Source organism: Platalea leucorodia (genome assembly GCF_965183815.1).
Source record: "Platalea leucorodia genome assembly, chromosome: 5".
In the NCBI taxonomy this organism is placed as follows: domain Eukaryota; kingdom Metazoa; phylum Chordata; class Aves; order Pelecaniformes; family Threskiornithidae; genus Platalea; species Platalea leucorodia.
In genome coordinates this window covers 74,063,753-74,075,067 of record NC_138827.1, presented here as the reverse complement: position 1 = coordinate 74,075,067, position 11,315 = coordinate 74,063,753, and the positions used below count along the sequence as shown (strand labels likewise).

Here is an 11,315-nt window from a genome sequence, read left to right as displayed (position 1 = left end):
ATGATTGTAGAACGTGTTATCCCAAAGGGTCCTAACACATTCCCAGAATACAGATGGATAGCAGGCCAGAATAGAGTGTGCTGCAAAAAAGCAGGGAGAGGGATGGAGAGAAACTTTTGACCTAAGGCCCTGGGACACTGGGTCAGATCTCCTCCTCTCACAGAGCTGCATGAAGTTTCTCATGTCCACGCAGAGCAAGCCTGACCTCCAGGGTGGAAGTCTTATGTTGGAGTGAGCCTCCAGGGAGTCACAGGGCTGAGGGGATCCTTCTGCAATTTGGGTATGTTCTTCCAATGAATTCCAGAACCAGGACACACAGGAGACTCCTACCCTACTAACGAGCAGTTTCCACATAGAGCAAGACCATCAGTTGTGAAACTGGTGGGGAGAAGCCAGGCTGCCAGTTGCAAATACGCATGTATTGTCAGTTGATTTAAGGAACAAGTTGCTGACCATGAGCCATCTGCAGAAAGTGTATTGTAGATGACTGTAGCCTCTATCGTAATAGATTTAAGCAGAAACAGTCTTTGCAGAAACGAACATCAAATGTAATGTCAGAAAATCTTTCATCTTCCTGTCTGTGACAGCTGTCTGTGAGGCAGGAAAAAAAAAGCAGCAAACTCCACAGGTGTGGGCGACAGCTAATGCTGACATAGCTATAACGTAGTCAGAGGTTTAATTAAAAAGTCCTTCTGATTACCATATAATTTCCCCCATTGCCCACAAACCACTTCCTTTTCTACCCATGAATTCTTCACCATCTTCACAGTAGACAGAAAGCTGGTACCTCTGTGTCAGGCAAGCATGAAGTTGGTGGCTGTAACTTTCTGCGTCCTCTGCTTTCAGTTTGAAGCCCTGTATGGTGAGTAGCATTTTGGATTCTTCTCCTTGCAATAGATGTCTCTATGGAATATAACTCACTCAATGACAGGAGACAGTAAATGAGGCATGATAGTAAGGGGTTGGAGGAACAGAGATAATTAAGGGGAAACAGTTGCAAAAAGACCGCTCTCAACTTTAATGTCACCAGAGTTGGCAGGAAGAGTTCCTGCCAGCACAGGGCATTTGCTCTGAAATGAAAAAGTACGAGTTTTCATTGTTTATATTCTTTAGCTCGTCGGCTCAGTGTTACCCTCTAGCTGTTTAGACTGTTGTGCTCCAGCCAGCTTCCCTTGCTGGGCATAAGGTCTTATAGCAGCATGACGGTGAATGGCTTAATAAAGAGAAGCCATTAAACCTGCTCTTGTTTGGGCAGGGAATTTTTATACTATGAAAAATGTATATGGCACGGAAGAGCGGATGAGATCATTTTGGTGCAGGCTTGAAATGCAGACTAACTTAAAAGGAAGCGTAGCATTCCTAATGCTGTCTTTGAGAAGGGGCATGGTGACAGCATTGATCTCAGTCCAGCCATAAACATGGACGGAGTGTTTTACAAGATTCAGTGTTTTATCACAGCTACGCAAAATAAAATACCAGAGCTCACATTTATCTCTCTGAAACCCACATATTACTGGCCCAGGATGGAAATACAGGTAATATCTGATTAAGAAGAGTCTTTTTTTTCATACATATACTGTCCAAGGATTTGGTATGATGCTTCATATAAGTAAGACCTGAGATTTAGTGCACACAGTTACTAAGCACTGTCTAAACATGTTCCTTTGAAGGTCATGCCAAGGGCTATTGAATACGTTTGCTTCTGAAATTCTAGTGATACAGGATAGGTTTCAAGTCCCCCTGTAGGATTTAAGTACTCCTGAAGTTTCATACAGAATTTAAGCTTTCATTTAAATAAAAACCAGTTTCCAGCTCTTTAGGCAATGCAGATACCCTTCTGAAGGTTAACTAATACAGCAATAGTATGCTGAGTTTTCAGATAGATTGAAAAGATAGATGGGTGAAATCACAGGGAGGGAGGAATGTGATCAGTATCTCTAAAGGGACATGAGCTGCTCTTTTTCTCCTTGGAAAGTTATTCTTAAATCTGCTAACAAAAAATCCTATCAATTTTGTTAGATATTTGTCAGCTAGTCAATCAAGCAGGTATACTTGATGAGCATGCTTTTACATGTGGCTGGAGCTATCTAAAAGGCTATTCCTTGTGGAAAGAAATAGGCTGCAATTTTAAGGGTGCAAATAGTTGTTTTATCTGATAGTGGCATTCCTCCCTTCTTTCTCCCTTCCTTCAAATATGGAGGATAGGATTTGGGCAAGGGGCTGGGGAGAGGAGATGGCAGGAGAAAGAGACTGCCTGTAACAAGAAATGGTGTCTGTCAGTTTTTTTACCTTACAGTGCTTTCAGCATAAAAAGTACTATTATCATTCTTGCTAAAAAGAAAAGGGCTGTAAAAGATCAGCTTGATGTAAGACACATTAGCATGATACTCTCATTTAGAGAACAAGCTAGCACTCCAGAGAGTGCTGCCAAGCACTGTGGCAAATTTTTGGGAGTAAAAGCAGAGTAACTTCTGAGATTCTGAGGTTTTTTTGACTTAGCAATTAGCAAGCCCTACTTGTGATCTATGGATAGTTTTTTTTCAGTGTAAATAGGTCACAGAAGGTGATATATGTGTGTATATGTATATTATGATTTGATAACCCAATTGTGATAAAGAAATTGTTTGTGAGAGCATGGAACCTCTCTGGTGCCTGTAGAGGAACATAGGGAATGGGATTTTGGAGTACAGAGCTGTAGGATTCCATAGCGCTTGAGGCCCTTGCTATGAAACGTTGCACATGAGCTTTTGCATGCCAACATTTGCAAAGCATTATCACTGCTTACCCACAGATCTCCTGTTGTCAATACAGGAGGAAATCATGGTCATTTCTTAGAAGGGTGTCTGAAATATTGTTAACAATGGCTGCCGTGTTAGTGGTATATTTCATAAGAGTTTTTGTATTTCACAACATACAGAAATAATTCAGATTATAGACGGCTTCCTAGAGTAATTCTGGCCATTACTTGCTTTGCCCAGAAGCACTGCTTTCCTCTCTTAATCCTTGGTTCTTGAAAGATAGGAACACCTTAGTTTTAGGCATATGACTAATGACAATGTCATCTTTCAGAGTGCCTTGAAAGGTCAGAGCTATAGCAACTTAGAAAACTGTGTGGTTTCATTACGCATTTAGTATTAACAAAACAAATATGTTTGTTTTAAAGGCAGGGTCTGCTCATCTTCAGAGGCAAACACTCCCAAGTGAAATTATGCTTGTTCTTTTTATCAGCTAATTAGTTTTCTGAGAGCTGGGGCAGATAAAACAAACTGCAAGAAAACAAAGCGAGGATATTCTATCCTCCTACCCTAAACCCCAAGTTTTAAAATTAATCGAAAGTGGGTTTTAAACTTCTGTTAGGACCAAAGTGAGTAATGGATCGGTGATGCTTGCAAATAGCATTGGGTCTGCAAAAGAGCAACCAGAAAGCTCAAAATTGCAATCGCATTAAAAAGAAAATAATCCACCTTCTATTGGTGTCAGTATCCAAGGACACTACCAGAGAAATTCCCAAACCTCTGCCAAAGCGCTTTCACACTGCAGTAAAGATGAAATGGAGACAGGAATGTACAGGACTGTAAATACCCATATACATAGAATGTACACACACACACATTTTCGTAGCTTAACATAGCAAGATATTACTTTCATATATATATTCATCCCTTCGATTCACATCTGAACCACAATGTTTGTCTTGACACTCTGCTTCACATAAAGTGATCCAGGAACAGCTCTACGCAACTCCACAGTGTGACACTGCTATGAAACGAATGAAAGATTTGTTTCCTCTTGTGTCAAAACCCTCATATGCAATTGAATTAGCTCTTTTATGAAAAATACCAAAAAGGAACCTTAAGGCCAAGTCTAAGCATTTTTACTACTGAACCAGTGAGATTCTTCTGTTCATTTCCAATAATACCATGACGTAGTCTTTTATTCACATATTTTTTGAGGTACTATTAGGGAGGTTTAGTGAGTGAATCTCTCAATATTATTGAACATTTAAAGCCCAGTTTCCTATCTCCCATCCCACTAAATGCACATTTATTCTAACTGTAGCTTGGCAAACGACATCCCAAATGCATCTGGCTGTTAACCACGGAGTGTTACAGATCCATAGGATTACCCTAGGAATGAACTGATACAAATGGGCACAGGAGAATAGCAATCAGGCACTGGGAGTGGGGAATAAGCCACCTTTTAGTATGCAGTGAGAGCATTTGCTTTAGGAGCTGATGCAGAATAGCTAGTGAGTTGGAAATTCATATTGGATCTCACTCATTGTGGTCATCATGTAAACAATTTTGTGTTTTAATCTCAGGCGCTGTTAATCTCATTTTAAAATGTGCTCCCTTTATAGTGTGCTAAGCACACTCTTCTATATGGTCACTTATTTCAGAGGAATATTAATTGCATTACATTTTCCAAAATGCTCATTCAGAGAAATACATTACTGAGTCTTTTTTGAAAAGAGGCAGTTAAGGCTTCTGGGCCTGAGGGGATACAAAACAATCTTTCAGCTTGCCACAAGGTCACATGAACTACCTGCTTAATGACCTCTCTCTGCCCTGTTCCATTAAAAACAAGGATTAAAACCATGATCTCTGACAAACATTTTAAACCACCAGGTATGAAAGGATGATTTCATTAGCTAACAGCAAAATTGAACTATTCTCAGAGACAAACAGAGACATGAAATTCAAAGCTGTTGCTTTAGTGCTCAGAGTAGGGTAGCCCCACGCTCCTCTGGGGCATTGGGGGAACATGGCACTGCTTGGCTCTGTAGCTGCCCCAACAGAGTCAGCATCTGCCTCTCCTCTCAGATGACCAGTGAAAAATGTAGAGGTCTCAGCTACAGGTGGGTGCTTCTCAAAAGCATCAGGTCAGCTTACATATTCACCATCCTCCCTAGCTTCTGCTATGTCAATACACTTGGTTTTTTCTTCCCTTCCCGACATAATTTGTCTGCCGTTGAGCCTAATTTTAAAGGTATATGTTACCAAACTACAGGCCATCAAACTACAGAGCATTTTAAAACACATTTATTTCAGATGCTGTTCTCATAGCAGCTGTTTTCTTTCACCATGCAACATGCAAGTCATCAAGAACTCTTTCTTTATTTGACCTTTGCTTCCAGTTTTTCAGACTATATACCATTATGAGGGCTTGCACTTTCTGTATCTATCTGTGCCTTTGGCCTATCTAGAGCTCTATTTCACTGTGGGTTGGCGAGTTGTGTGTTTTGTCTGTCTTATCTTCACACCAGTGGTACAAGATGCCAAATACCTTGTCTGTTATCACACACTTAATAGTCCTGAGAGAAGTACAGATATGAGAACTGTCACTGAATTAGATAAGGGTGCTGACTGTGCACAGTAAACCAGGAAGAATGTGATAACTAGGAAGAGGGTAAATCAATCAAAAAGGGATAACAGTTTCTATTGCTTTCCAACTGAGCATCGCAAAGTGTCTTGCAGAAGCCCATTAGCTTTTGTGTCACACTAAAAATATTTTAAACTAGTATCATTCATTGCAATGCCCTTGCCAATGGTGGTAACTAGGGAGCAGGAATTCAAAGAAGGAAAAAGCATGGACACGAAAAGATTGCCTCTGCCCAGAAAGAGTTGAGAGCATACAAAGGTGCCCAAATGAGAATAATCTTCTGTTCCTATGCATATGCAGGCTGGATGTCAAAGATAACAGGTGCCTTGGGAAGAAGACCATTTATACTGTGTAATCAGTGCAATACCTGGCACAGTTGGGGACCTACTCTGTGTGGACCTAGACTACCATGTAGCAGCAAGAATAGGATGGTGTATCAAAGTCTTTTAAGTATTTGCCCTGTATTTCCTGAACATCATAAAATCCTGATGTAGAGTATATTTCAATCTAAGCAGCCTCTGAAGAACTTACTCAGGCTACAGGGAAACAGGAAAAGCAGAAAGATAGGTTTTTTTCTACTTATCTGTGTACCTGTCTGTACCTTTAGTTTTAGGGCACTGCAAAAAGAAAAATTCCAAATGAAACAGTATCAGGCTGTGCTATGCCGCCAGTACTGACATACAAACCGTTTCAAAGCGGTACATGCCACCAACCCAGCCAGGAAATTCCACTCTCAGCATTGCCATAGTGGGTGGTGAGGGAGGTAGCGGCTTAAAAAACAAATCCAGAACAATGATTAAAAATAGGCCTGTCTCCTGTAATGGAGGCTGTCTATGCACAATGGACTGAATACAGTTTGATAATCACAAAGAAAAGTTGCTATTGAAAAAGGAACAAAACTGCATGCATTACTTGAATATTTTCTTGCTGTATGTATTGGAGCATCTTCCAGATATTCATTCTGGATGTGCCGTAAGAAGATGTTTTGATGCAGTGTTGAGCAGTAGGGGAAACATAATGAACATAGACCAAAATGAGCACTTTGGTCTGGAAACGAAGTATAATGCTGGCTCATCGCAGACTCTGGATTAATGAGAAGTCAAAAGTATACTCTTCTATTTGGGGACAGATTTCCTCAGTATTTTGGAGGAAATTTCAGTTTCATCTCAGCTTCTATTTATGAAGTACATCTATTACTTTGCAGAGGTGTTTTAAGAATTTGTAAATGCTATATGTAAGATCAATATTAATTCTTGCTCAATGCATTTTCTTTCTACTTTGATTTTTATATTTTGTGCTTTTATCACAGCATATGATTTTATAGTGTAGCACAGACAGGATCAGATAGGCTAATGACACAAATTAGAAAATAACTTCAGCATCTTAACATCGCATGGCTCAGCCCCTGTTCCTGCATTTCCCTTCTTGAATTTTAACAGGAAAACAATTTTGTATTTTTCAGGAGTTGATAGCTGCTCATCAAGACCGTGCAAAAATATAGGTAAGACACATTTGCATGATTTGGTTTATGGTTTTAAATGACTTTCTAGATCAGAAAAGACTGCTCTTGAAGAAAAAAATGTCATTTTTTTACAGCACACTAACACATTTTTGTCTGAGGGAGTTTCCCATGCTACTGGTCACTGACTTTACGAAGTCAAGCTGTGAGGTAGCAGGCGGTCCTTGATCACTTTACTCTCTTTTTCTTCTCCAAGAAATTTGCAAAATGAGAGCTTCATAACATCTGAGAGTTTTTCAGACAGTTTTCGGGAAGGTCAAATGTGATTTTTGGATTGTATGTGAGAGCATGCACAAAGTGACATTTGTCCTCTACTCCTCCCATTACGTTAGTGATAAAGGTGCTATAGCCATCTAAGTAATTAGGTTTAAACTTCATGTCATGTGTCAAGCCGGTATCTACTCTAGAAAGAAAAGATAGGTCTTGTGGTTAAGGCACTTTTGTAGGAGTTTTGGGTTCACATCACGTTTTAAGTTTTCAGCTACATCATTAAGGTGCAGATTATGAACCATAAAACAGAAATAATTGTCATCAACTTTGTCCCACCTTGTTTTACCTATGAATAGGACAATCAGTCTGAGGCAGGGATTATATGCCCATATAGTGTTTGGTCCAAGGGGGCCTTTAAACATTACCAAGTAACTCACTGATCCAATACTAACAGTGACCTCTCCAGCCTTATAGCGGATAACAGGCCAGGTCTTATCTCATTTATTTTCTCAGCAATGTCTGACATGACCAGAATGATGCACTGGTATCTCATTGTACAGGCTGATTTCCATAGACAGACTGTTCTGAGTACCTACATGTCTTAAGTTTCAATCACATGGTTCACTTGCTTTGTTTAAATGAGTTTCTTAACATTTTAGGGATGCTTTTCATTGCTATATGAGTGACTGTACTTATTGTTTTCATGTCTTCAGATCAGCCTCATGTCTCTGACCCCCAGGTGATGGTGGAATTTGAAAATGGAAACTTCAGGTTCACATTCCCCAACCCCAAAAACGTGAGTGAGTTCAGCATGACCCTCTTCAAAGGGCATGAAAAGAAGGAGATCTGTGCACTCCATTTGAGTGAGGAGAAAGTTATCCCCAAGAGTAATGTCACCTACTGTCAGACAGAGCATTCAAATAGCAGCACCACTTTCATTCTTAAAAATCTGGAAAGAAAGCATATCGACATTTATACCTACTGCCTGGAGATGTTCTTACCCCCTCCTTACATAGATTGCCGGCTGAAAGAAACCTATTTGTACATCCAAGGTAAGTTTACTTCTCTCCTCACTTCAGTTTACTGATAAGTAGACATTGGGCATAGCTATACTGCAGTGAAAAATGTGACTAGAGTTTGCACAGCTATTTCCAAGACAGCTTAAAACTACTTAGCGGGGGGCTGGTAACAGTGGAGCTGTGTTGGCAGACTGCTCAGCATGGCCTCTCCATATTTATTCATCATCTTGGGCAGGTTTTGCAGGCTATGCTGAGCTCTGCATATTGTTGGTGGCACCCAAGCTAGCTAGACTACATCTTCTGGAGTACTGCAGTCCCCCACCTTTGCCTGAAGCGGAAATTTCCCATTGCCCATTTTACAAGCTGCTGAATGCAAATGTTTGTTAGATTATTTCTAGCTGGGGGAAAAAATCCATTCTGAGAGCTATTTTCATGTGCCTAGGATAAAAAAAAAAATAGCTGTCAAATATCTGTGCTAGTAGTGGTATATGGAACTCTGATGCCACACTGATGTGAAGAAGATGGTGTTCACCTCTCTGAAGCAGGCCTTCAGCTTTAGAGCCTTCTTAGAGCAGAAGAGATCCACAACTGATGAGAATTTTTGGCTTTTTACTGAGAAGGGCTTGGACTAACTTCAGAAGACTTGCTGCACAGGCTTTAATTTTGAATTTCCTTTCATTCAGTGGCTCTTCCATATATTAATCTGAAAGAGTTAGTAGTGTTTTTGCTCATACCCTTTCTTGGTTCTCCCTTGCTATTTTTTCCTCTCTCTCAACATCAGGACTAAACAAAGATAGAAGCTGAAATGCGAAGTCTAAAATTATGTGGTTGGGTCAAATTATTTCTCAGCCCTCTCTGAACTTACAACAGCTTCTCAGAGTCAAGGTGTGACATCCTTTTTTGTCTGCAGTGTTTCCCAAAGCTGTCCATTTCCATTTGTATGGATAGCCAGATGCTCATAGCTATTGCCAGATGTTTCATGCCCTATCATATTTTCTCCAGGATCTGGGCAAGAGTAGTCCTGTGTCCCTCAGCTTGCCTTCCTATCCAAACATGACTGCCAAAGTCCACCCTTCTTTTGACCAGGCTGCCCTTCACATCACCTGTGGTACTCACTTAATGTAAGCTTAAGCCTTGCTCAGATCTGAAATGCCATCACGCTCTCAAGCCTGGCTTTGTTTCTTTTCAGTCTACACTTTCAGCCCTGTGTACCAACAGTTTCACCTCTCTTCTGGAAAACTGCAATGTTCTGCTTCCTCCTCACCTCAGGAAAATCCTTCTCCAGAGCTCACTTTTGCTATTTTATTAATATGAAGAGAAGAGGGGACAGAATTTGAAAAGTTATCTCTAGGGGGGGAAAAATGCAAATTATCAGTAATGACTTTTTTTGCCTCCCCATCTCTAGATAAGGAAGACTGCATTTCACTAGGACTCATGTCATGGATAATTATTGGCCTGATTGTGTTTGCTATGATTTCATGTATCAGCTGTGTCGTAGCCTGTTGCTTAAGGAGCAAGGTAAGCAAGTTTATGAGATTCTACACAACCCTCCTTCCAAGGGTCATGGATGGGGAACTTGATTTAATGAGATTTAGAGGGTGGGACAGGCACATACTCACTCAGCAGGTCATGTGTTTTTTGACAAAAAGACTGAGTTGTTAATTTACCACGGGAATTCAGCCATTGATGACAGCAGCTCAGATTTAATTCTTCTAAGACAGAATTGTTTATTGATTTAAAGGCTGGGAATCAAAGGAAAGAGGCGAAATGCTGCACAGGTCAGCAAAATTACTTTGGTAAGCAATTCACCTGATTGTTTTCTTCAAGACGGGGAAACAAATCATCAGTGGAGCAATTCCAGCTCTGTTCTGGAGCAAAATCACTTAAATAAAGAACTGGTTGGCTCAGGAAAGAAAGGAGACCATGGACATCAGTTATTCTTTTGGACAACGTGTGTTTTTCATTTTCAGTTTGTTTTATTCCAAGTTTTCTACATGAGTGCCTGTCTATTCTGACTTTAATATTCCCACTGAAAACAGTCAGAGTAACTGCCCTACTTAAAGAACAAAGGCAGAAGCTAGTGACCACAAATTAAATTAGTGGCATTTTCTCTCTGTTTGCAGAATCAGCAGTGTGAATCCAATTCCCAGGAGTACAACAGTGAATACATGCCCATGGCAGCAGTGAATGCAGCTAAAAAAACAAGAATCTGAGGTTGTATTAAGCCTAGTTGTACTTGTACCTCTGCTTGTATCTGTTGCAAGGCTTTCTCTGGGAGGAAGAGGGCTGCTTGCTGTGTCTTCCATTGATTCTAGGTGGGTGGGTGGGTGAGATTGTTACAATAGCTTGTTAATAGAGTTAACATATAGCAGGAAGAGGAACTGAAAAGCAAAATCTCTGGAAACCTTGTGAACTAGAATGGTGTGCTGGTTCCTAGAAATGCAACTGCTTCACATCAGTCTGAAGTAATGATCTTATGCTTGAAGAAGAGATGGAAACTGTTCCATTCACATCCTTCACATGATGTGTGGTACCCAAAATCTCTCTGGGGAAGTGATTTGTTAGATTTACTGAGTGTTACTGGCTAAGGACAAATAATCTGTAGAGAATGAGGAACTTTCTAACTACTTAAGCCCTCGCATAATAGCCAGAAGCAGTTTGGGATACAGAACAGAAGCAGAATTTGGACTGATTCAGATGTATGGGGGTTGCATGTAACTAATTCTCCTATTCCTATTCCAGGTATAAGCTGCTTGTGGCATGGAAATTCTGGCAGCAGAGATTTCCACCTGCTTGAATCTGGACAATGGGAAATCATCATTTCCTCACCTTTCCCAGCCTCCCTGAGCTCTCCTGATGGTCCTGTGCTCAGTCATGAGAAACCCACTCTATACTGTTCTGAGCTGTGTTTTGCTCTAGCCTTCTGTGTTGTGGCGCACTGCCTAATCCACTGACTTGTACCTGAAGTGCTAACAGTATGTTAAAAATGTCAGTTTTTAGTTGAAGAAAATGTAGTGAGTTTGCTTGAGAGTAGATTCCTGTAGTGCTGCTACAGAAGGATCATTTATTTTATACAGTCTCCTTTATGATAAACTTTCCACTGGGGACAAAAAAAAAAAAAAGACTACCTCCAATGTCAATCCTTGTGGCACAGCCATGAAGCACTGTCAATGTATTGCACATGC

General features: G+C 40.5%; 1 protein-coding gene across 1 annotated transcript; it reads left to right on the top strand.

Annotated features, from left to right (window-relative positions):
• Positions 1-786: 786 nt before the first annotated feature.
• Positions 787-10,985, top strand: ICOS (inducible T cell costimulator). Its single transcript, XM_082313266.1, has 6 exons — positions 787-862; positions 6,845-6,883; positions 7,825-8,163; positions 9,536-9,648; positions 10,254-10,344; positions 10,873-10,985. Exons 1-5 carry the CDS (start codon positions 805-807, stop codon positions 10,341-10,343), a joined length of 639 nt encoding a protein of 212 aa, XP_082169392.1. The 5' UTR covers positions 787-804; the 3' UTR covers position 10,344; positions 10,873-10,985.
• Positions 10,986-11,315: the final 330 nt, after the last annotated feature.